Raw genomic sequence first — 26490 nt, forward strand, 5'->3', positions numbered from 1 at the left:
CACACAGAGCTTATGAACATTACCCGTCATCTCGCATGTCATATACTGACATCCACCAGGGGTCAGTAAAACCACATTACAAACATTCCACAACATGGTATGTAGCTTTATTCTATCATAATAATTTAAAAGTATTTGTACACTTGCATGGTCACTTTGTTTTTCTTTGTTTTTACACAAATGTATACTTATTTGTATATCCATGAACCACATCTAAAGGGGGCTTTGCAAAGACTGGGCACACTGTGGGTTCTTTCTTTCTTTCTCTTTCCTTTCCCCCCTTTCTTTCAAGCATAAAAATAAGTTTGAAGCCTTCAGGGAGAGAGAGAGAGAGAGAGACAGCCAGCCGTTTGGAGTGTCTGTGAAAACTAGTGTTCCTTCTAAGCGCAAGCTGTCCCCAGACACCACTCGCTCGCTTCAAACTATCCATATGTTTGGCATTAACCAAAGCTCTCTTGACTGTGATGGACTTCGAGAGCCAACATGTGCAAATAACATTTTCTCAAGAAATCCCACAGCAGGAACAAGAAAGAAAGAAAAGAGAAGAAAAACCCCACACACTCCAGGTTCTAACATTTCTGAAATATTACTTATCTCTGGACTTTATGATTTAGATATTAGTGTACATAGATACTCGCGGGGCTTGGGAACACAGGAAATTAGCTAGCACACAGCTGCTCTTTACGATGGGCTCACACAGCAGTTACACCTCTAAGCTTGTCTATCGGGCTTCTTCCACAAATACCTTTCCACTTGGCACACAAAAAAAGGGAAAATCCAACTATTCTAAGACCATCAATGCTTCTCTCCAGACAAGATTCAGGGGAAGGGGGGGGGGAGGTTTTGCTTCAAATTCTGTGCTGCCCTGACCAACAAAAAAAAAGGGACAGCTTTACACAAAATTGCCGTTTTAAAACCATTCTGGCAGTGGGGAAAAGAGGACTAAGCGGCAAATTCAGCGCTATACTTCCGAGTGCCAGCCCAATTCATTTACACAGTGGCCAGAAGTTTCACCTCGCCTAGGAACTTTTCCAAAAGCATTTCCAACTTTTTCCACAATTATAAAAAAAAGGATGTAAATATTCTTCTCCCAAAACTGATCAGGATTCCCACGAAGGGAACCAAATATTATGAAGCTTTTGTTTGGCTTTATTTCAGTACTTCTTACCTCCTGAACTGGTCCTGCAATGCAGGCCAATATTATTATGGCCACATTTTAGATTTGAGGCAAATCTAAAAAGGAGCATCTTGTCCAAGGGCGTTAGTAGGTTCACAGCTCATTCTGCTGAACAAATGGCATCTAGCCTCATCCCAACAAGGCAATCCTCACCTGTATCCCCTAGCCTAACCCAAGGCTAGTCAACATGGCTCCTTCCCAGTGTTGTTGACTACAACTCTCATCCCTTTGTCATTGCCATCTGCATTTCAGACGGAGGAAATCTGGCCCAGCCCAGGACCCCAAAAGCCAAAGAAGCAGGTGGGTGGAGCCACAGGTCGCTGTCAGATTGCACCTCTGGGTACTCCAGTTAAAATGGCCTGGGCAAAATTCTTCATGTTCATCTAGGACCAGGTTCTTTTGCCAAAAATTATCCAGGAGAAGAAAGCAAAAATTTTCAGGAGTTCAGAAGTTTGTTTCTTTTGAAAAAAATATTTCAAGAAGTTTCAGCTAAGCCCTAGCTCCGTACCTTCCTTTACTTAGCCATTTCAGCTACCCTACCCCTCTGCTCACTAAATCTGGACCCGCCTAGATGCCAACCTAGAGCTCAAAGATTCTCCCAAGTGTCCCAGTGGGGCTTTCCCAGGTAAAAAGGGAGAGGGGGGGAAGTACTCTTAGCTTCCTCACCCCCAGGATGATGACGAGAACATAGGGAGGAGGGAAAACATGGCTCAGTTGACAAAGAGCCTTTTGAAAAAGAGCTGGCTGTAGGTCCAACTGCAGCTGCAATATGCCACAGGGTCCTCTAGCAAAACACAGGAGTGGGAATTGAGCCTCTAAACATAAAATGTGTATATGATTGCCTGCGCCATATGAAAGGAATGATCTTGGGGCACCTCAAAAACTTAACACGATGTACACTTTCATAGCTGCACCCTGAGACAGAAAAGTTGCGGTTCTCCAGTTGTTGTTGCAATGTCATCCGCTTCTGCCAGCATGGCTGACGTCAGGAATGGTGGGAGGTAGAATCCAGACATGTTTAAGGTGGACTGCGGCTTCGTGGGTTACCGCTTGCATCACCAATCTGGTAAAATCAGTCAGATCTTTAAAGGTGCCTCAATTTTCTCTTTCGGTGTCTGAATTTTGTAACAGAAGAAGCTACTGCAGTTTAGCAAGTTGCAAACAAAAAACTAGATCTGGGAATGACGAACAGGCAACCTCTGAGCAAATGCTTCTGTTGCCTTAGGCTGCTCAGGCTCCAAATGTAAAATATAGGCTGGCACAGCAAGCTTTTCGGACCAAACTGTGGGGTTCCCTTATTTTCTCCTTTTTTAGACAAACACCTAAGTCAGAATTCTAAAAGGTTATCTCCAAAGCTTTGGGATATTTTTTTTGTAGGTGTTGCAAAAAACTGATTTAGGTAGGCTGAGGGTGCCTACATTTTTGGAGGGGTGAGGGCAAGGAGGAGAGAGAGAAATCAGACATGATTAACCCAGTGAGGCCTACCACTATCATAGGGAACACACTTAATACAAACCACTTGAAGATATCCATATAATCGATATATATTAAGAGACCAAGCCCCAAAAACCTCGGCGAGTTTTGGGTTTCACACGCGTACGTTTGGGAAGGAGACAGAGACACCGTTTTCTACGTCCGTGCCCTTCATGACCCGAGGCGAGAAACGCATTTTGCACTTGGCGAGTCAATACCCGAGCACAAAATGCCACCTCCCCGCCACACACAAGAAAGCAGTCCTCAGGAGAAGGGGGCGGGAATCGTCTGCATCAGGAATGATGCAGCAAGGGGCAGTTCCAATTGTGAGGATCAATATCAAATGACCTTTTTGTTCTTATGGAACACAGGCTGGCTACTGGCCCAGGGTCCAAAAGGAAGAATTAGCTCATCCCAGACCTGCACCTATCTTCCCCCCTCCAGCCAACTTCTTGGGTTTGCCTCAAAAGGCGAAGCAGAGAGAGGAGGGGGAAAGGACCGCAGAAGCTCGTGAGTTCAGCTAGGTAATACTTAGAGGGAGCACTGGGTATGATGTATGTACACGTGGCTAAATGCTTTACATATTACCTAGATACACATAAATATTCAATATATAAAAAATAAAGTGCTTTCTATCGGGTCCTGATGAAAGGACATTATAAAACATTTCACCAACTGCAAAGCAAAAAATTATTACAATCAAAAAAAGAATATTACATCCAACGTACATGAGGAAAGAAAAACTAACACAATATGTACAATCCGCTGGGCGTCCCAGGAGGAGGGGGTGGGAAAGGCGGAAGCATCCCTTCATATACATGGTATATACATATATAATCTTTAAGTCAATATATTATGACAATATATATTTTTAAACCTTTGTTCTCGGGGATGGGGGAACCCAACACAACCCTACAAAAACACAACAAGCATCAAGCACACGAGTCCAAGACTAAGACACAAAAGCTGCTGCCCTTGGCCAGCCGCCCCGTTGTCGGGGAAGATGTGCCACCGCTCCTTCCTGGGGTGCAGAGCCTCGACGTCTTGCAAGGCACTGTGGGCAGCTGCCGTGAAGTTGGCATCGCCGGTGGTCAGCAAATCGAACACGCAAGAGTAAAAATAGATGTCCTTCAAAAGCATCTTCTCGTGGCATTTGGCCGTGGCGCTCTCCAAGGTGTACACGGACCGGGTCTGGCTGGAAGCGCCCGGAGGAAGGAGCTGCCCCATCACGGGCAAAGGGAGGTGCCCGCTGTCGTCGATGCGCTCGCTGGAGGGGCAGCCGTTCACACAGAGCTGGAGGTCTTGGCTCTCTTCATAAGCCATGGCGAGCTCTTCCGGCATGCGTATGGCGAGCGTTAGGTAGCGGCCCAGCTGGCGCACAAAGACCGTGGTCCCAATGTACCGGGCGTGCATCTCCACATACTTGCCGCTCACTCGCTCCACGATGTGCAAGCTCTTGGTGTCGCCGTCGCCACCGCTGGTCGTGCCGTCGACAAAGGCGGCAGGCAAATCGTCGGTCACGGCCTGGTACACTTTCTGATCTGTGCAGTCTTGGTAAGATTTGAAGATGATGGTGATCTGCAGAAGGAAAGGGAAGCCAAGAAGAGCAGAATTAGAGCAGGGAACGACACGACACACCTCTCGGCTACGTGCAGCTGTTTAAATTCCACTCAAAAAGACTCCATTCGCTGCCGGGCACCAAATTCAATACCCGCTAGGATGCTACCATTAGCACAGTCCAATTATCAGCATGCAACATTCAATGAAACAGAAATCAACCTTGCCCCAAAGTAGTCTTGGGAGCATCACAAAATGGTGTATCTGAATTGTATGTCATGGTGCAAACAACATCTTCTACCAGCGTTTCTCAAACTTGGGTCTCTAGCTGTTTTTGGACTACAACTCCCATCATCCCTAGCTAGCAGGAGCAGTGGCCAGGGATAGATGGGAGTTGTAGTCCCACAACAGCAGGAGACCCAATTTTGAAAAACACTTTCAGATTATCCTTTTCCCCAACCGGATGCCTTCCAGATTTTTTGGACTGCAGACACCAAATGTCCTAAATTCTAGAAATCACAAGCAGGTTAACATGCAACCTTTCTAAAGGTTTATTCCCAGCGCTTTGGCTTCCTACTCCAAGACTGAGCAGTTCATGAGGGAAAGAAGAATTAGCAGCTCACTGTATTGTTACGTTCTAGCTGAATTGCCAGTTAATGGACCGAGAGTATGCTCAAACTCCAGAACTATTGAATGATACTTTCACAGAGTGATAAAAAGAGAGTTTTATGCCACAGTAAAGATGGCATGAAATAAATGTGCATTAGGGTGCTTATAGTGAAGACAAACTCCTCAGGTTTCGCTACAGGCCAGGAGTCAACTGTAAGAAAAGCAACACCCCTTCAGAGTGGCCAAAAGAGTTTGGGGACACTGAGGGATGAAGCAGCAAGGTGTGTTTTTTTCTGAGGGCAACCACCTGTCCCATGCTAAGCAACCAAGAAAGATTCACTGCAATGATTGTGAGGCAGGCTTCCCCGCTCCCACAAATGGTTCCATGAAGAACTTTCTGACTGTAAAAGCTGTTCAATGGTAGAATGGTCTCCCTCAGGAGGTTGTGGGCAAATTTCCATCCTTGGAGGTTTTTAAGCTTCTGTTTGGGGCTTCTCTTTTAACTACTTTAGCTGAGATTCCTTCAATGACCCTCAGGGGCCAAGACCACGTAACACCGGTCTTGAAAGACCTACATTGGCTCCCAGTACATTTCCGAGCTCAATTCAAAGTGTTGGTGCTGACCTTTAAAGCCCTAAATGGCCTCAGCCCTGTATACCTGAAGGAGCGTCTCCACCCCCCATCGTTCTGCCCGGACACTGAGGTCCAGCGCCAAGGGCCTTCTGGCGGTTCCCTCACTGCTAGAAGCAAAGCTACAGGGAACCAGGCAGAGGGTCTTCTCGGTAGTTGCGCCTGCCCTGTGGAACACCCTCCCATCAGATGTCAAAGAGATAAACAACTACCTGACATTCAAAAGACATCTGAAGGCAGCCCTGTTCAGGGAAGTTTTTAATGTGTGACATTTTAATGTATTTTTAATCTTTGTTGGAAGCCGCCCAGAGTGGCTGGGGAAACCTAGCCAGATGGGCGGGGTACAAATAATAATAAATAATAATAACAAATATAATAATAATAATAATAATAATAATAATAATAATAATAATAATTCCAACTCTACAGTTCTACGATGCCCTCCTGTGAGTATGAACACATCCCTCCCTGGGGAAGTGGATTGGGAAGCTCTTAGTTCTTTGTGAAGTACTGGTTTGAACATTAAAGCTTGGGGAAGCTTCCTTCAGGTATTCCTATACAGACAAGTTGCCCGAACCCTGAGTTTTCAGAGAGCTACGCAGCAGTAAGAACTTTAGCAGATGGTGGGGGACCAAGAAATAATGTTGAAGGCAAGTAACGTGTTGCACTGTAATACGCTGCCTGGAGAGAGAGAGAGACTTGCAGCCCATAGGAACCCCAGGAAAAGCACTCTGAAAAACATGCAGACTTTGCAATGCCTGAGGGTCCCAGACCAGGCCTGCAGGCCTGATTTCAGCACACTGAAAGAGACAGAATTGGGGTGCCGCCAAAATCAAGGAAGCCAAAGTTGGGGAAGGAGAAGAAGCAAACCCTCCAAACTCAGAAACAGAAGGTTACAAAATGCCCTTCCACTTTTCAGCCTATGCTCATTCACAGGGGCAAAGGGATATTCAGATCCTTCCATTGAAGCCTTTCTTATTACTGAGCCCTTTCTTTGGTGTGCTGGAGGAGTCTGGACTCAGCCTGGGGGGACTGGCTGTTCTCTGTTATTGCCCTCCCCTCCTTAGCTGTCCAAGATGGCTGCAGAAGACAGGACACTCCTCCTTGGAAGGGCCACAGATCTACACACATATTCCAGGGCAAGATTACAAAGAAATTGAAGAAAAGAGGTATGCAGGAGGGCTCCCCCACCATGACATTAAAACAAAAACCTTATTCCACAAAAGACCAATTTTTCCCATTTTGCTTTCGCCACCCCATTTGTGCTACAAGGAAAGTAGGTCTTCGGCACAAGATAAATGCAACCAGGTTGCCTATTAGTCTGCACAGCTTATCCAGACCTTTGCAGAAGACAGGACATTGAAAAAAGTGAAATGTGAATTCACCAGGAGAGTTTTAAACACCCCTTTGCCCTGACATCCACCCTGCCCCCCAACCCCCCTCCCTCCTCTCCACCCCAAAACACACACCCTCATTATTTCAGCACCACATGTTCCCACCGGTGCTGGGTGACTGGAATTTTCCTACGGTTTCCTTCGGTTTAATCACTTTGACGGCTATCTGCAGACCAGCTGCAGCCAAGCAATCTGTTAAATGCATAGCCGGGGGCCACAGCTGAGACCAGTGGGGACTTTTTTTCCCCAAAGGGGGGTGGAGGGAAGAGAGCAGTTGACTTTGAGTGTTGTCTGGATTGGAGCAAGAATTCAACCCCTTTCTACTCCACTGGAGCAACTCGCAATCCCTCTTTTGGCATTAATCATGTTAAAGCTCCGTTTGAGAACCCTGAGGGAGGATACGCTGGAGATTGTCTCTCCGAGTAATTTGTTGTGTAGCCAACTCCTCTGCCGAGGAGTTCTCTCTGAAGAGAGAAAAAGAGCAATCTGAAAACAGCTGCTTTCCCCCCAGAACAGGAAGCGGAATGATCTAGCAGCTCCAAACACAAAAAGCAACATGACTTCGGGCCCTTCTCTGCAGCCTCGCTAGTGCCGCTCAGCGAGGGAAAGTTAATTTTGGCAGGCCGGATGAAATAAGTGCAAGTCTGCTCACACTGAAGTGAGAGATTAGCAGGACAAATCACTTCTAATGAGAGACAGAACTCTCTCCCCCACTGCCATCTTCGCTTTGCACGTGCCATAAAATTGACACCAGCCATGATGAAGGGGAACATCTCTCCGAGAAATCACAGAAAGGGGCTTGTTTTCTTTTATCAATCAGCTAGTTCTATCCTTGGGAGGAACTTGATTTACAGTGGTACCTCGGGTTAAGAACTTAATTCGTTCTGGAGGTCTGTTCTTAACCTGAAACTGTTCTTAACCTGAACCACCATTTTAGTTAAGGGGCCTCCTGCTGCTGCCGCGGCCGCACAATTTCTGTTCTCATCCTGAAGCAAAGTTCTTAACCCGAGGTAATATTTCTGGGTTAGCGGAGTCTGTAACCTGAAGCGTCTGTAACCTCAGGTACCACTGTATAAGAATTTTGAGGGTGTGGGGTAAAAACAGAACAAAAACCCAAACACCGTTGCTCCCAATATGTGCCTAATAGGGCTGGCATGGTGAAACTGTGTCCCTCCGAATGTTGCTAGAACACAATTCAGATCCTTCCTGACTATTGATGATGCACACTTGGCCAGCAAGATCGCGAGGGTACCAGGTTGCAGAAGGGTAGAATCATAGCATTGGAATAGACCCTGAGGATCATCCAGTCCAGTGTTTCCCCAACTTGGCTCTCCATTTGGACTACAATTCCCACCATTCCTGACCACTGGTCCTGCTAGCTAGGGATGGTGGGAGTTGTAGTCCAAAAACAGCTGGAGACTTAAGCTGAGGAAACACTGAGCTCGCTCAACATCCTGGCCTCGCAGTCCCACTAAATGGGGGGATGCGTGTACCATGAAAAGGACAATAAAAGGTCACCTGCTCTCTTTTGGTTTCTGCATCTCCACCCCCATTGTTCAGCCCGGACACTGAGGTCCAGCTCCGAGGGCTTTCTCGCGGTTCCCTCACTGCGAGATGTGAGGTTATAGGGAACCAGGCAGAGGGCCTTCTCGGTGGTGGTGCCCACCCTGTGGAATGCCCTCCCATCAGATGTCAAGGAAATAAAACAACTATTTGACTTTTAGAAGACATCTGAAGGCAGGCCTGTTTAGGGAAGTTTTAAATATGTGGTGTTTTATTCTGTTTTTAATCTGTTGGGAGCTGCCCAGAGTGGCTGGGGAAACCCAGCCGGATGGGCAGGGTATAAATAATAAAAAATATTATTATTACTACTACTACTATTCATGAACTAAAGGGAAACTTTGGCCCTCCAGATGTGGCTGAACTACAACTCCCATCAACCATTGGGCCATGCTTGCTAGGACTGATGGGAGTTCCACAACTTCAAGGAGCAGCACATGTTCCCCACTCCTGGTATTCACCAACAAATGCAAGGGTGAGAATTAAGCCTAAACAAGATCCAGGGAAGTAGAGCTTTGTCCACAGACCACTTAGCCTTGAAAAGGTGCCAAGCAATTGTCTGCCTTCCTGCTGCCCTGAGTGCAGCGCTGCTCTGCAACTGGTCTCTACAGGCCACACAACTCCTATTAAAAGGCAGCAAAGTTTTCCAAAGCCTGTATTAAGTAGGGTAGTTTTTTATAAAAAGAAATGGATGCATTATGCAAGGCAATGTAAACATCTCTCTCTCAATTTAGAAACCATAATGCAATATAATCTGAAACGTATTAGTATTCTTGGCTGAACATCCCACCTTTGGGATAAGGACCTTTAAAAAAATATATTAAACCACACATTTCGAGTTGCTGCTTTCCAGCAAGGCCAGGATCAAGCAAATAAATAATCATCTTTCATGGATTTAACTTTTAAATCAGGCGCAGAGCTCCATTATTAACAGGTCTACAGAATATCCTCAAACTGCCCTAAGGTATTAAGGAGTCACAGACTGCGACTCAACTGGCTAACCATTTCTCAGCTCAAGGACAGCATTCCCTTCTAAGCAATCTTTCAGGAGCCACATGCCAGTGGACGATGGGGCCAGAGGCAAAAGTGTGATTAAACTATGGAAATCGCTGTGGTGGTCCCCAACTTGAATGGTTTTTTTGAAAAGGAGCAGACAAATTCAGAGAGGAGAAGGCTAGCCAAGGTTACTAGCCATGATGGCTATGCTGTGCCTCCATGGATTGGAGAATACCATTTCTGAAAACTACAGCAGAGAAGAGTGTTCATGTTTCCTACAAGGCTTCCATAGTTGGTCACTGCAAGAAAAGGAAGCTGGATCAGGTAGACCTTTGCCCTGAGCCAGCAGATTCTTATGTTCTTATAATTTTTACTTTTGTACAGTACAGTGGTACCTTGGGTTAAGTACTTAATTCGTTCCGGAGGTCCGTACTTAACCTGAAACTGTTCTTAACCTGAAGCACCACTTTAGCTAATGGGGCCTCCTGCTGCTGCTGCGCCGCCAGAGCACAATTTCTGTTCTCATCCTGAAGCAAAGTTCTTAACCCGAGGTACTATTTCTGGGTTAGCGGAGTCTTTAACCTGAAGCGTATGTAACCTGAAGCGTATGTAACCCGAGGTACCACTGTAGAGGGACGCGGGTGGTGCTGTGGGTTAAACCACTGTGCCACTTGGGCTTGGTGATCGAAAGGTGGGCAGTTCGAATCCCCGCGACAGAGTGAGTGCCTGTTGCTCTGTCCCAGCTTCTGCCAACCTAGCAGTTTGAAAGCACATCAAGGTGCAAGTAGATAAATAGGTACCTCTCTGGCAGGAAGGTAAACAGTGTTTCCGTGCGCTGCTTTGGTTTCACCAGAAGCGGCTTAGTCATGCTGGCCACATGACCTGGAAAAAACTGTTGGAGGAAGTAGACAAACGCCGGCTCCCCCGGCCTGTAAAGCGAGATGAGCGCTGCAACCCCAGAGTCCTTCGTGACTGGACTTAATTGTCAGGGGTCCCTTTACCTTTACAGTAGACTAACTTATACACACACTCCTATCCTCTATTCAGGAAAAGAAAAGGCATTATAAGAGTTCAAGATGGCATTCTAGCCAAGCCACAACTTCTCAAGGAGGGTACAAAGTAGGACCGGTAAGGGATATGACATATGGAGAATTCACGGGTTAGTTAGAGGGATACATTTTGCCCCCAGATCTGAGGTCTTCCCTCCATGCTTCAGGGCAATGTCCAACGTCAATCACACTCAGAATACCACCCACTGAAAACCATAGACTTAAGGCCATTCATTTCAACGAGTCTACTCCATGTAACATTGGACATTGTCTAGTAACCAACTGCAACATCCAATCCTATCACAATTTCTATTTCTATGCAAGGATGCTTCAGACTAGATCATAAAAACAGCCTTCCCCGACACTATACCCTCAACACAATGTTGTTGGGTCAACACACTCCAGACTCCCCAGCCAGCAACACCAATTGTCAGAGATGACAGGAGTTGTAGTCATATAATGTAGTTACCTCTATTAGTTTTTAAGGGTTTTGCTGATTTTATCTGTGCTTTACAGACAGTGATTTTATGTATATTTGTTTTTTCAACAGCTTTGCGTATTTTAGCTTGGCTGAAATCTTTTTATTTATAAAGCTTTGTCATCAAGCAGTTAATGAATCTTTCTAAATAAATAAATAGTCTAACAACATTTCAGGAGAAAAAGGCTGGTTGCAGACCCTCCAAATGTCCATAATTTCCAGTGACAGTCCAGGATTTACAGAAGCCATCCCAGTTTCTGACTTGATCCTGGAATGTCCCACTTTTTCTTAGGGCGTCCCTAATTTCATCAGAGAAATGTTGGAGGGTATGGAGTTATGCAACCCCTGAGCCAAGGAGATAAGTGACTATACAACCTTTAGAAGACATATGAAGGCAGTCCTGTATAGGGAAGTTTTCTAAATGTTTAATGTTTTATTATGTTTTCATATACAGTCAAGCATCAGTTGTCGAACGTAATTCATTCCGTAGCCCATTCGGCTACCGAAATGAACATTTCAGAGGCGTGGCTTCAGATTGGTTGCAGGAACTTCCTACACTCAAGCGGAAGCCGCGTCGGACGTTCGGCTTCCAAAAAACATTTGGAAACCAGAGCATTTACTTCCGGGTTTTCAGTGTCCGGGAGCCGAAACGTTCCAAAACGGAGGCGTTCAGGATCTGAGGTTTGACTCTACTGTATGTTGGAAGCCACCCAGAGTGGCTTGGGGCAAGCCATTCAGATGGGTGGCGTATAAATATTAGTAGTAGCAGTAGTAGCAGCAGTATTGAACAGGACGTTCTTATTTTCATCAGAGAAATGTTGGAGGGTATGGGGTCTTGGCAGAGGCAACCAGCTGTTACTGTAGCAGACCCGCCGGCGAATGTGCTGTTTCAGTCTTTGCTATGAAAGAGAATCAAGGTATGATTTACTGCTCTCCAGTAAATCAAAGTCCTCCAATGGTCACTAACTGCTTTCCAAATTTAGCTAGCAGGCTCCCAATGCAAGCAGGCCCAGCCCTGGATGAGCTATGCAAGCCCATCCATCTTGGATGTAACTGCAATACACAGGAACTGCAAATGCATTTTTTTCCAGGATGCTAGTCTTTGACAGAGTGGGGGAGGTATCCCCTCAGGACAACCCCACCCAAGCTACAGACTAAGCTGCTGTGTCAATTACTGCCCCTTAAAGGTTGCTTCCCACACATCCCACACCAACCCACCTTGAGGAGGCTTGTGCAAATGTTTTTTTAGTCACTGAACCTCCAGACACCATCCGCATTGCTTACTTGTTTCTCTGACCTAATCCATAAACTGCAATAACTTACTCTGGCACATTTGGTCTCTTACCACACCATTTATTATTAATAGGTAATATTGTTGTGCATTTAAAACATCAATGCCTTTGTTAAACATTTCGCCTCCCCCACCCCACCCCACCCCAACTTTCCTTCCGAACTACTTTGGCTCATTCATTTTTAATGCTTCCATTCCACTCGATCCTCTCAGCTCACCAGCAAGGAGCACTTGCCATAAATCCCAGCTCTCCTAAGACAACCTACGCCACACAAACACCTGAGTTCTATACTTAATGCGCAAAGTTCAAAGCTCTACTCGGTGTCACCTCACTGGGTGGCGCTAAGCAACCTCTCTCGCTCTCAGCCTGTCAAAGGTTACCTATGAAACAGCGTTCAAAGCTCAGGTATACAGTGGTAGCTCGGTTGTCGAACATAATGCGTTCTGGAAGACCGTTTGACTCCCGAAATGTTGGACAACCAAGGCGCAATGGACGGTCGGCAAATTCCATTGAGAAAATGGAGTAATAATAATAATAATAATAATAATATTTTTTTATTTATACCCCGCCCATCTGGCTGAGTTTCCCCAGCCACTCTGGGCGGCTCCCAATCAAGTATTAAAAACAATACAGAGTTAAATTTTAAAATGCGCCTTGGAAGCCATTCAACTTTCAAGCCGCATTCAAAAACGGAAGAATTTATTTCCGAGTTTAGATGTTTGAAAACTGAAACGTTCGGCTTACGAGATGCTCAAAAACCGAGGTTCCAGTGTATAAGCGAATCGCCAAATGGCACCGTAAACCTTTGTTGCAGTGGCCACAATGGAACGTCTAGGCACCTTTCCCATCAACGGCATTTCTTTTTACTGTTATTGATATTCTTTTCATTTCTATACTGCTTTATATTTTAAAGGGGGGAAATCTCAGAAGTGGTTTACAATGCATCAAAACATCCAATAAAACAATCCAGAATCAAACAAATTCAAACTTCAAGGAAAATATTTTGGATCCTTCTCTCTAATGGACATTTGGCTTTCCCTATACAGTGGTGCCCCGCAAGACGAATGCCTCACAAGACGAAAAACCCGCTAGATGAAAAGGTTTTCCATTTTTCGATGCGCTTCGCAAGACGAATTCCCCTATGGGCTTGCTTCGCAAGACGAAAATGTCTTGCGAGTCTTGCGATTTTTTTGCCCCCCCTTTTTCTAAGCCGTTAAGCCGCTAATAGCCTTTTAGCCACTAAGCCGCTAAGCTTTTAATAGCCGCTAAACCGCTAATAGCGCTAATCTGCTAAGCCGCTAATAGGGATGCTTCGCAAGACGAAAAAACCGCTAGACGAAGAGACTCGCGGAACGGATTATTTTCGTCTTGCGAGGCACCACTGTATACCTATTCAATTTATAGAGCTGCCTTGCAGTAGAAGTACTCTAGGAAGTCCATGTGGTGTAGTAGTTAGGGTGTCGGACTAGGACCTGGGAGATCAGGGCTCGAATCCCCACTCACGCATGACCAGAGAGAAAAGATCTATTGCACAAGGAAAATCTCTTGCGCTGGTGGAAGGAGTTAGTTGGATATGACCCATGTATGTTCCTACTGCATGGGTTCAAATTTAAAACTGGATACTGGGACACCAATTCAGCATCCCATAGCAGAGTTTCTGGGCCTCATGGGTTTCAAAAGTATGTTTTGATAATACAGAGGCAACTTCTAATGTCACAGGTGGGTCTGTGCATGATTCCCAGGAGCCAGAGACTGAAGCTCCAGTGCCCCACGGAGCACATTGTCCCTGCACATCAGTAGGTGAATCAGACTATAAATTACAGAAATTTTCCATAAATTTGCTTATGTTTACATAATCCATGCAAGACAATAGTCTCAACGCCGGTGTTTGGTTTCTAAAAAAATAAAACACACAAGTTGTCCTGGTGAAAGTTTTTGTTTTCCTGGGCTCTTAGGAAATTGCCATTTTCATGGGCGCAAGCTGCCCCGTCTGAGACCCGTCTCCAAGGTACATCAACATCTTTGAAGTCCCAGCTCCTATTTTTCACAGACGAGGAACATCAGCAGCAGGAAGGAACCGTGCCCATTAGAACAGGGAGTGCTGGCCTAGATGGGCTAATTGCCTACCTCAATATAAGGCAACCTCTCACAACTACAATCAAGGAGACATTAGCTCTGAAGACCAATGACCGAGAAGCTCCTGAGTACATTTACAAGTGCCCGGATCTTACGAAGCAAGACATAGGCTGCGTACAAAACCAGACCTTCAATGCACAAAGCTTCTCCCAAAGAATCTTGGGAAGTGTAGCTTACCCCCAGTGTTATAATTCCCGGCGCTCTTAAGCTACAGTTCCCAAGATTCTTCAGAGGAAACTCATGCGCTTTAAAAATGAACGGTGTGTACACAGCCCTAGAAATCCTCCCCTGTTCTGCCGCCAGCAAGATCTCCGTGTTGTCAAGTCCCTCCTTGGAAGGCTTGACGTTTGCTTGGGAAAGACTCAGGGCTGATAAGACCAACCTAATAATAATAATAATTTATTACTTATACCCCCACCCATCTGGCCAGGCCTCCCCAGCCACTCTGGGTGGCTCCCAACAGAATATTAAAAACATGATAAAACATCAAACATTAAAAACTTCCCTAAACAGAGCTGCCTTCAGATGTTTTCTAGAAGTCAAGTAGACTTCTAGAAGACATCTGATGGGAGGGCGTTCCAAAGGGAGGGCGCCGCTACCAAGAAGGCCCTCTGCCTACGTTTTTCCAGGCATCCTCTAAGCCAGTCTTTCTTAACCTGTGGGTCCCCAGATGTTGTTGAACTACAACACCCATCACCCCTAGCTAGCAAGGCCAGAGCTCAGGGATGATGGGAGTTGTAGTCCAACAACATCTGGGGACCCACAGGTTGAGAACCGCTGCCTAAGCCATAGCAAAGAGCCAGCAGCACCTCGTCTATCGCTACAGAAAGGTAGGTTTGCACTCAAACTTGAAAAGAGAGAGGCGGCCGTCTCATGCACCTGCTATGGGGCAGAATGAGGGCAGAGTGACCTACTGCTCTGAGATGCAGCGTAGGATACTGTCCCATCAAAAGTAAAGTAAGTAAAGGACCCCTAGATGGTTAAGTCCAGTCAAAGGCGACTATGGAGTTGTGGAGCCCATCTCGCTTCAGGCCAAGGGAGCCGGCGTTTGTCCACAGACAGCTTTCCGAGTCATGTTGCTAGCATGACTAAACCGCTTCTGGTGCAACAGAATACCGTGGTGGAAACTAGAGTGCATGGAAGCACCATTTACCTTCCCGCCACAGTGGTACCTATTTATCTACTTTCACTTTGACGTGCTTTCGAACTGTTAGGTTGGCAGGAGCTGGGACAGAGCAACAGGAGCTCACCCCGTCGCGGGGATTCGAACTGCCAACCTTCTGATCACCAAGCCCAAAGGCTAAGTGGTTTAGACCACAATGCCACCCTATTGTCCCAACAAGAGTATCAAAGATCCACCACTAGCCTGCTCTGCTTTTGTATGAAGAACCAGATGGTGCAGGGGTTATATTGCCCTCTGACCCAGACAGCCATATGCATTCAAATGGTTCTGTGCACAAGGCCTAAATCCAGGTGCATTTTCTAACTACAGAGGTAGATAAGAAATGCAAATTCCTTTTCATGCTGATGAGCACAAAGGTGTTTCCTCGCCGTACCCAAGAAGGCCTACTGTATATTTTACTGTACCTAATTCTCTTCCGGAAATGTGGCTGGGATGCAAGTCAGAGGCAATCCCTAAACAGGTCTGTCTAGCTAGCATATCTATCTATCTTTTCAAAAGCACAGTCGTCATGCAGGCTGCTGAAATGGCACTCTGACTCAACAGGAGGCCCACATATGACTTTTTGTGTGTGTTTTTTGACTCCTTGTATTTTCTGACAGATATTTTCGAAAACAATGCCGGTGGCCCAATGCCATTTTTGAAGTACAGAACCTATGAATGTTACTTACCAGAACAGATGGTTACCTGGATTTACCTGAAATAAGCAATCCCTTGAGAAGAGCGAAAAGTGAGGAAGGATGGAAAAGGACAAGATCCCATCAAGATAGGGCAGTGACTCACTGCGCACAGGTGCGAGCAGTTACAAAACTGGCATTTCAAATGACACCGAGAAACTAGACAACCAATCTCCTTTTTTTTTTCCTTCAAGGAAGTGAAACCAACATAAGGACAGAGAAGGTAACCCTGAGGTCAAACTTATTTTCTTATTTTGTCAATGCCAGCATTCTCCCTCCTTGTTCTTTTGCTACCTATTTATGTTGATTCCAGGTGAGATCTAATCAATTTGAACCATCTGTTAACTTCGTCAGAGCAATGCTGGAAAGCAGGTCAGAGAGATCCAGTGCTCTGCCCTGTAGATTTCAAGAAGTCTGGATTTACAATGCTGCCAAGTAAAGATCTTGCTGAGTTCACCTGCGGCAAAGATAGCAATTCAAGCTTAATACTGCACAGAAACATAGTAAGTGATGGCAAAGGTGAATTCAAGAAGGTGGATAATACACAACTCTTTGGCCTCAGTGTCACAGAAACCAGAAGACAAAGCTAGTCTCAACCAGTTAAGTAAATTGTGCCTCCATTACTAATTGCCAAGCTCTGCGACTCACAGAAACAGGCACTAAAAGAAGCAATTTAGGCTTCTTTCCATGAGTGCTTTAGTTGAGATTTCTACATTGCAGAGGGTTGGACTAGATGACCCTTGGGATCCCTTCTAACTTTACAATTCTATGAAAATGAACAAATTGTTGTAAAAGTTGATGTAAGCCGCCACACTCTTGACCTGAAACCTGATATGCTCATCTTCTACAGATAAAAAAGGGCATGTGGGACACAACTGGAGATTAAGAATCTCCTTTATTTCAACAATGTTACACAACACGCACCTAAGGTGTAAGAATTCTTAGTGCCAATTGTTTGCCTCCTATCAGAGAGATGAACATTTGCCCGGAAAATTAAAGAAACTGCAACAGAAGGGACACGAAAACAGCCATTTACCAAACCGTAAGAGTCAGAGCCAGTCAGTGAAAGGCAACAAAGGAGACCACGAGAAAGGCGAACTCTTCTCTACAACACAGATTGTTTACAACCTCGATGACTGCATCTGCTGCAAGGTACTCCCAACCTTGCAAGAAACCAGCAAAGGAAATGAAGCAGACCTCTTAAACCTACCCTGATTGGAAGTAAGCATAAGATCATCAAAGCTACAACAGGGTGTGTCAAGGAAGAGGTTTCCATAGAATGCTGTGTTAATTCACAGCAATCAGTAATGCTATATTACTCTTGCAGGGAGATGAGTAACTTTTATGTCCAGTCTCCGACTCGCTGGAGATCTTCTGCTGCCAGCCAAAACCCAGCACCACATCAGAAGCACATTCGGAGATTCCACAGTTGTTACTGAAAAACCCACACTGGTGCCTACGGGAATACAGTGGTACCTTGGGTTACAGATGCTTCAGGTTACAGACTCCACTAACCCAGAAATAGTACCTCGGCTTAAGAACTTTGCTTCAGGATGAGAACAGAAATCGTGTGGCGGCGGCAGTGGGAGGCCCCATTAGCTAAAGTGGTACCTTAGGTTAAGAACAGTTTCAGGTTAAGAACGGACCTCCAGAACGAATTAAGTTCTTAACCCGAGGTACCACTGTACAACACTTGCAAAGTTCATTCCATGCTTCCTGATTTGTAAGGTGCATATTGATTAAGAAGAGCAAGGCATTCCCCACCCCCACCAACTCAAGACAGGGGGTGGGGCTTTCAGGCCTTATGAGTCAGATGTGAAACATGGGCCGCCAGTTCCCCACCCCGGTTAAATTTGTCATATCTCCAGACAACGTGAATTACTGCTCCTGCCTATTTTCTCCAAGGTCACCAAACATCCAAATTCATTTTAGTGTGCAATACAGGTGCCCAGCCTGACTTACGTGTGATTACACGACCACATATATGCACATCGCAGGGAAATAATTAACTAGTTCAATTCAAACCCAGAAATGGCGGGAGAGAGCTGAAAAGTCCTCACAGCTTGAGAGGAGATGCTCCCCCAAAGAGAACATCATTGAGGGCAGAGAAAGCCCCTAAGAAACCAGAGGTGCAGTGGGGCTTTGCTTACGCTGCGCAGCCTCCCCGCCTAACAGCTGATGTGTGCAGTATCGTAGCAGCAACAGCCACGGCTTCCCTGAGCTGTCTCCAGCCAGCCCCAGAGCTTCCATCCTAGTTGTGGATATTTCTGGATACAGGGGTACCTCGGGTTAAGAACTTAATTCGTTCTGGAGGTCCGTTTTTAACCGGAAACTGTTCTTAAGGTACCACTTTAGCTAATGGGGCTGCTGCTATGCCGCCGGAGCACAATTTCTGTTCTCATCCTGAAGCAAAGTTCTTAACCCGAGGTACTATTTCTGGGTTAGCGGAGTCTGTAACCTGAAGCGTCTGTAACCTGAGGTACCACTGTATCAGTATTTGGGGTCTGGATTGGAGAGAGAGGGGGTTCAAAGGGTGCTCCCCACTTTACCCGATTTCACTTATGTGCACGGAAGTAACCTCCACGTAAGTGGGGGGGGGGGGAGCTGCCTGTACTGTGTATGTTGTGTCTTTTATCAGATAGTTAAAATGGTATTGCCCTCCTTGAGATTAGGTAAATACATTCCCCCTTGGCTAATGCTGAAAGAGGGCTCTTACTTTCAAACCTAAAAAGAACGCTGCTGAAATTCCTGCTGCTTTAACTCACAACCAAAGTGAGCAGTCTGTTCTGGGGGAGGTGGGGGATATTTATTCCAGTCTAAATTCAGCCTGTTGTCTTTTTAATGAGAAATCTATACTGCTTAGCAGAACTTGTAATATGCAGACTTTAATTCCAAAGACTCGTTCTTCCAAAAATAGGTGACCGTTCTCGCTCACTAGATGTCTTGTTTGGAGAGATCACTTTTGACAGCAAAATTAATAATAATAATTATCATTATTATTTAACCGGGGGGCGTGGTGTGTTTTGTTAAAAAGAAGAGAAGCGACTGACTTGTTGTCATTAAGCCACCCTGAAAATGGTGGATGCTTTATGCAACTTTGCATGGGTAAACGTGAGAAAAGAACTATAGAAAACGGAAGATTTTTCCATAACGCATCTTTAAAAAGGGAATGTTTAAGCAACAGAACTCAAAGGGTTTCAAGTAAATGCATTAAGGCTTTCAGAGGTATGTCATGCACGGCTTCCATGACAGCACAAAGGTATTCTGATAAAAGCCTAATTGCCTGGCAGTGGAAGCAAAACCTCAAGGTCTGTGTAGCATCCAATAGAATCACCAGTGCCAAGAAACCTCTTTCAGACATCCTACAGTCAAAGTCTCTTTAATGAACACACCCACATCCCATTAGTTGCTTCTGCCTATTTGAACATCCCTGTGGATGCAGATGCACGCTTTGGATCAATCACCTCTTAACATTGACGATGGTATTTTCATTTTCCATTTTCATTTTTTGTGCTTGCCGGCTTCTGTTGTTAAAAGGCAGGGTGTTGAACGCAGCGCTTTCCCCAGGATTGCGAGCCTGGGCAATGCAACTTCAAAACCACATTAAGTAGTAACAAAAGACAGCACCACTCAGAAGAGCATCCACTTCGGTATCTGACAGCTCACTTACTCAAACCTCTCTATCCAAGAGAACTAAACGTCACACAGAAATTTATTTTAATTTCACCTTTAGCTCAGCCTTCGTCAGCAAGAGATCGCGGGGAGGGTGACATAGTTTAAGATAAAAAAATTACCAAAAGCCAGCGGTTAGAGCAGGGTTTCCCAAACCTGGGTCTCCAGCTGCTGCTAGACTATAACTCCCATCGTTCCTAGTTAGCAGGACAAATGGTCAGGGGTGATGGGATCTGTAGTCCAAAACAGTTGGAGACCCAAGTTTGAGAAACCCTGGGTTAGAGTGCTGAACTAAGAGCTGGGGAGATCAGATTTCAAATCCCTACTCGGCCATGAAGCCCAGTGGGTGACTTGGGGGTCAATCATTCTCTCACAGCCTAACTTACCCTGCAGGGCTGTTGTGAGGATGAGAGAAGGAGGGAGGGAGGGAGGTGTACAACGCCTTAAGGTGCTTCGAGAAATGGTGGGATACAAATTCAGGGTTGTGGGCTCCAGCCCCATGTTAGGGAAAAGATTCCTGCATCGCATAGGGTTGGACTAAATGACCCTCATGGTCCCTTCCAACTCTATGATTCTGCGAAAAACAACCACCACAAATATTGCACCTGCTCTTCTTCAATATCTCTATTGCTGGCCTGACAAATTAAGCACCTGGTGGAAAAGCTAAGTTCGTAGCCAGCATGCAACACTAAATAATATTGGTGCCAGCCATTTTTCAAAGGGGAGGGCATTCCACAGCTGGGGTACCACCTAGGAGAAGGCCTCTCTCAAGTTGCTGAACTATGAGCATGATTCAGAGATGGTGTCAAGAGCCTTCCCAGTAGAACTTTAATCCCTGACAGGACAGAGTAAGGAGAAGGGGGCCTTTGGATAACTGGGTTCCAAGCAATTCAGGGCCTTAAAAGTCACCATTAAGTTATTGAACTGGGCTTGATAGCATGTTGAGTAAAAGGTAAAGGGACCCCTGACCATTAGGTCCAGTCATGACTGACTCTGGGGTTGCGGCGCTCATCTCGCTTTATTGGTCGAGGGAGCCAGCATACATGTGGCCAGCATGACTAAGCCGCTTCTGGAGAACCAGAGCAGCGCACGGAAACGCCATTTACCTTCCCACCGGAGCAGTACCTATTTATCTACTTGCACTTTGACGTGCTTTCGAACTGCTACGTTGGCAGGAGCAGGGACCAAGCAATGGGAGCTCACCCCATCGTGGGGATTCGAACCACCGACCTTCTGATCAGCAAGTCCTAGGCTCTGTGGTTTAACCCACAGCGCCACCTGCGTCTCTTAGCATGTTGAATAGTTAGGTCATAAAATGACTCCATGGCTACACACACACACACAAAAAGCACTTTGGAAGGTCATGAGGGTTTTTTGCTTTAAAAAAACATTAACACACCCCAGATCAAATTGTGTGTGCAGCTTCGAGCTGATATGCAGGCAGAATTTTTTGGGGGGAGGGAGGGGAGCAGGGGCTGTGGTAGCATCCTCAACACCAAATTACAGGCATTAAGGGTCAATTATGCATAGAAAAGGACCAAACATATTGTTCTTCCCAAAATACTTATCTTACAAATTGCTAATTGTATGCTTCCACTGGCACTCTGAAAGCAGCATTACGTCACTTTTGTGTTGTTGTTTTTAATAACCACCCTGCACTTCAGATTGCTCTTTAGCCCAAAAGCCCAGAGGCACTAACAGCGTTTCCTTAATGAAGTCATTCTCAGAAGCAGCTTCTAAGACAAATCTCCATTTTCCCCTCCGCGGGTCTTAGCATTTGAACTCAGGTCTCATTGAACTTAATGGACTACAACACTGGCTCAATATGGGCCAAAGCCATCTTTGAGTCAAGAGGGAAGTTCCCCACCCACTAGAATAATGTCAGACTAAATCTGCCAAGAGCAGTGACCCAGAGCCTCCACCTTTTTAATTTATACAAACAAGTCACGTCTTTCATACAGCTCTTCTCAGTCGGAAATATTCCTCATAAGGGGGTGGGGAGGTGCTTTTCAGTGTTTTAATCCTACCACTCACAAAATTTAAGACAATAGATGCCAGAAGTGCCATTTATCCCACTAGCATCAGCACTGTATAATTTAATTTGAATGTATTTATTTATTTTAATAATACTAATAATAAACATTTAAAAAGAAAACTTAGCATTCTCATAGTCCAGCACACTTTACATTTACAAGAGTGCGTTTTCAGGATCTCTTTAACAGTGGGCATTAACACATCTCTGTCGTGTGATCCCAAGTATGTACTCTTGCTAAAGAACAGAATAATTCGTAGAATCACAGAACTGTACACTCGGACGGGACACCAAGCATCATCTAGTCCAACCCCCGGCAATGAAGGAATATGCAGCTGTTCCTTATGGAGATCGAACCTGCGACCTTGGCCTTATCAGCACCATGCTCTATCGTGTCAAAATCCATCTCCTATTGCACTCAGACGCCAGGCACAACACAGCCAATCGAAAACTGGCTAGTAGAGCTCAATCTCCTTTCCACCAAACCTTATTTACAGACTGTACACCAACAAATGCACTTCGCCACAGTGCAATTCCTTCCAAGTTATTCCCAACCACACCTTTCCTTCGGGATTTGGAGACCTTTAATGCTGCTCATATACCCTCCAATCTTCATCAACTCTCAGCCAATGTTCTCTGCCCACAGCACAAGAGACCTTCCCTTGGTGATTGCATAGCATAGGCAGGTGAGCTGCTCCTTAAAACCAGCTGTCTCTTCTTGGCCAACTATCTGTGAGCATGCTTAATGATTACATATCCTCTAGTCTGAAAGAATTAAACATGCATTCACATGCATCAGCTCTGCTTTCACGCCACCAGCACCAAAAAGGGGGAGGGAGGAAAGTTTCGGATTTAAAATATTGTTATAAAGATCGTGTGCCGCCACTCTCTGCAAGATCCCAGGGGGTTCCAGGCACCCACCCAGGGTCAGTACTCCTTTGCAGAACTGAGACACGTCAGAGACTGCCGCAGCTTTAAGAAATCTGGTTTAATCACCTATTTACCAATTCAGTCTGCGGGGAGGAAGCCCGGATCTTACAGCATGGTCACTTCAAGAGGGGCTTGTCCCCCACAGCAGTGAAGCCAGCCTTCAGCCAGCCTGCCCAAGATGGATCCCAGTCTTTCTTCTCCCTTCTTCTTCCCAGAACACCTTGCTATAAAAAAACCCAACAACTCTCTTTTCCTGTCACCTCAAAAACGTACCCCATCACCTCAGCAACATCTGTCTCTCCAGGCCAAAGGATTCCTCTGGGATGACCCATGGACACCCTTTTGTCATGCTAACAGATTTACTAGGTCAGCCAGGCTGGTTCGCATAAGCCAGCCTAGGGATTCCTTGCCTGGCACAGCTTTGTGGCTTGTCCTTTCTTCCATATCGCAATTCATCAAAATCCTGCCGTCTATAAATTTCAAATTCCACTGTAACTTTTTAAAGAGGAAAATAAGGCGTGGGCCTTGAACGCACCTTATTTGTGGCAGTGGCGCTGGATCTGGGGACCACGGGCACATTTGTCACCTGCACCGACAAGTAGTTGTTATCTATGAGGGGCCACGCCCCTTCCACTTTGCACGTCTGAAAGTGATCCTTAAAGGTCCGCAGGTGTGGGTCTCCAAACAGGCCACAGAAAAAGTACGTGGGCGGAGTCTGCTCTCCTCCCCCGCGAAGTTCGCCGGCTCCCTGGCGGCCGCTGTAATTACACGGGTCGTGGGTGATTTCGGGGTTCGTGGAGGAGGTCGGGCCATCCTTGGAGCAGTTCCTCTGGCTCATGAGATCGCTGATCCCCAGCACAGCCGAATGGTAGACCAGGTTCCCGCGACAGACTTTGGAGTTGCGGTAGGTGCAGGCGGAATAGGCACGCAAGGCTTTGCAGAATTCCAAATCAAAGCCATCAAGGGCAGAGTTCAGGTGAGAAGTCAGCGACACAAAGTCCGTGGTGCACTTCTGGATTCGACATGGCGTCTGCAGCTGGCAATCGCCTGGGCAAAAGAAGAGCGGACATTACTGGGCGTGATTTGTTTTCATAAAAGAAACAACAACAACAACATTATTTATATGCCACCCATTTGACTGCCCCAGCCACCCTGCACAGTTGCTAACAAAATATTTAAAAACACAATAAAACATCAACCATTAAAAAATTCCCCAAACAGGGCTGCCTTCAGATGTCTTCTAAAAGTCAAATAGTTCCACAGTGAGGGTGCCACTACAGAGAAGGCCCTCCACCTGGTTCCCTGTAACTTCACTTTGCAGTGTGAGGAAACTGCCAGAAGGCCCTCGGATTATATACAGTCATACCTCGGGTTACAGACACTTCAGGTTGCGTTTTTTGGGGTTGTGGACTGCCAAAACCCAGAAGTACTGGAGCGGGTTACTTCCGCGTTTCGGCAGTCGCACATGCGCAGAAGCGCTAAATTGCGCTTTGCGCATAAGCACCAAATCGCAACCCGCACATGCGCAGATGCGCTGCTGCGGGTTGCGGAGACTGTGGGTTGCGAACATGCATCCCACACGGATCACGTTTGCAACCCGAGCGGCCACTGTATATGATATGTTCAAACAGATGGACTTTCAAACAGTAGGACTTTCAGCAAAACTTTTTTTATTACTCCATGAGAGCATGCTCCAAAAGGGCTTTTTCTTATCCATGCTCAGTCAGAAGAAAAACACCAGCGACTTCAGAGAGGCTAACTCCAGATGAGTGAGTTGCAGCTTCTATTGTCATCTGGCTCAGTCGGTAGAGCGTGAGACTCTTAATCACAGGGCAGTGCATTCAAGTCCCACATTGGGCAAAAAGATTCCTGCACTGCAGGGGGTTGGGACTGAATGATCCTTGGGGTTCCTTTCCAACTCTACGATTCTATTAATATTCAATTTGGCTGAAGGCTGGCCAAGATGCAATTCCCAGAGTTCCCTGTGAAAGAGGGATTGGCTATTGAACCACTCTGGAAATTGTTGCTCTGCAAGGGGAACAGGGGACTCCTAAGAACCCTCTGTACCTTTACCAAACTACAACTCCCAGAATTTGGTGGGGGCACGACTGAATAAAGTGGCGTCACAGTGTTTTAAACATATGGCGTGAATGTGACCATGCACATAACCTGCACATATTCTACAAAGCAGAAAGAAAAGAGCCTGTTAAGTCACACTCTTTATTTGGGAGAGTCCAGATTTTAGTCTTACTTTCCTTCATGGCTGAAAGCGGAGTACTTGGGGTTTATTTTTTTTAAACAGAGATTTTGCCCCACCTCTCCCTATCGACCACAGTCCCATAATTATTTAAAACTACACTTAATATTTGTTAACTACGGAAACCACATGCTGCAGCTACGCCTGGCTAGCCTAAGGGGGAGACGGGCTATGGAATGCAGGTGGTAAATTTACAATTCAATTCGCATTTAAATATAAAAAAACCAGACTCTCCCAACTTCACACTATTTCATGACTGCCTGGGTTTTTTGAGGGGGGCAGGAGTCTGGCTCAGTGAGTGCCTGGAAAAGTGTCCCCCCCCCCCCATTCTCAGTTATTAAGGAAAATCACAGAATAATAGAATTGTAGACCTGGAAGGGACCCTGACAATGATCCAGTCCAAGCCCCTTCAATGCAGGAATTTGCAGTTGTCCCACGCAGGAATTGAACCTGCAACCTTGACATTATGCTCTAATTCATGGGTAGGCAAACTAAGGCCCGGGGGCCAGATCCGGCCCAATCGCCTTCTCAATCCGGCCCATGGACAGTCTAGGAATCAGCGTATTTTTACACGAGTAGAATGTGTCCTTTTATTTAAAATGCATCTCTGGGTTATTTGTGAGGAATAGGAATTCGTTCATTCCCCCCCCCCAAAATAGTCTGTCCCCCCACAAGGTCTGAGGGACAGTGGACCAGCCCCCTGCTGAAAAAGTTTGCTGACCCCTGCTTTAACTCAACTGAAGGCCCACAAGCCAGGAGAGCCCTAGTAAAATCAACACAATAGGCCATCTCCATTTGCACTCTGGGACCGCTATGCACATAATGCTTTCGACAGGCGCATGCAAAGCACATGGCCAAACCATAATGCGCGAGGGAGCTCCCGACCTGTCAGAGGTCCCCTGTTGCACATATGCTTCTTTAAAGCATGTTTTCCAAGAGCATGGAAGAAGCCAACTAACAATATGTACCTCAGCCACAGAACAGCAAGGAAATCTTGCAGCTGAACAGCACTAGTTTTCTAGCTGCCCTTCCAGAGGTGCTTAATGCTAGTCCCTCGAGGGTCTCTTGCTCGCTCCCTAATGATGCAGCCTACCTCATAGGGTTGTTGCAAATATAAAATGGAGGGGTGGGGAGGGGAAAAGAAGAGAGAGCCGCGTGCCATCTTGAGCGATTTGCGAGAAAAGTGAGGTACAGTGGTGCCTTGGTTCTCAAACACCTTGGTACTCAAACAACTTGGAACCCAAACACTGCAAACCCAGAAGTGTTCTGGTTTGCGAACTTTTTTCAGAAGCCGAACGTGCTCCGTTTTGAGTGTTACGCTTCCGATTTGAGTGCCACACTTCCGTTTTGAGTGTTACGCTGAGGTTTGTCTGATTTTTTGCTATTTCTTC

The 26490-nt window shown here is 46.0% G+C and overlaps 1 protein-coding gene across 5 annotated transcripts in view; it reads right to left on the reverse strand.

Annotated features, from left to right (window-relative positions):
- Nucleotides 1-85: 85 nt before the first annotated feature.
- Nucleotides 86-26490, reverse strand: part of RGMB (repulsive guidance molecule BMP co-receptor b) — a 44137-nt gene continuing 17732 nt past the window's right edge. For all 5 annotated transcript variants that reach the window (XM_083464581.1, XM_083464583.1, XM_083464584.1 and 2 more), the window contains 2 exons: nucleotides 23378-23889; nucleotides 86-4228 (listed from right to left, as the gene is read on the reverse strand). In XM_083464581.1, coding sequence (XP_083320707.1) covers nucleotides 3563-4228; nucleotides 23378-23889 — 1178 coding nt within the window. In that variant the 3' untranslated portion in view covers nucleotides 86-3562. The remainder of the gene's footprint in view (nucleotides 4229-23377; nucleotides 23890-26490) is intronic.

The sequence above is a fragment of the Podarcis liolepis genome (genome assembly GCF_965112155.1).
Source record: "Podarcis liolepis genome assembly, chromosome: 11".
In the NCBI taxonomy this organism is placed as follows: Eukaryota; Metazoa; Chordata; class Lepidosauria; order Squamata; family Lacertidae; genus Podarcis; species Podarcis liolepis.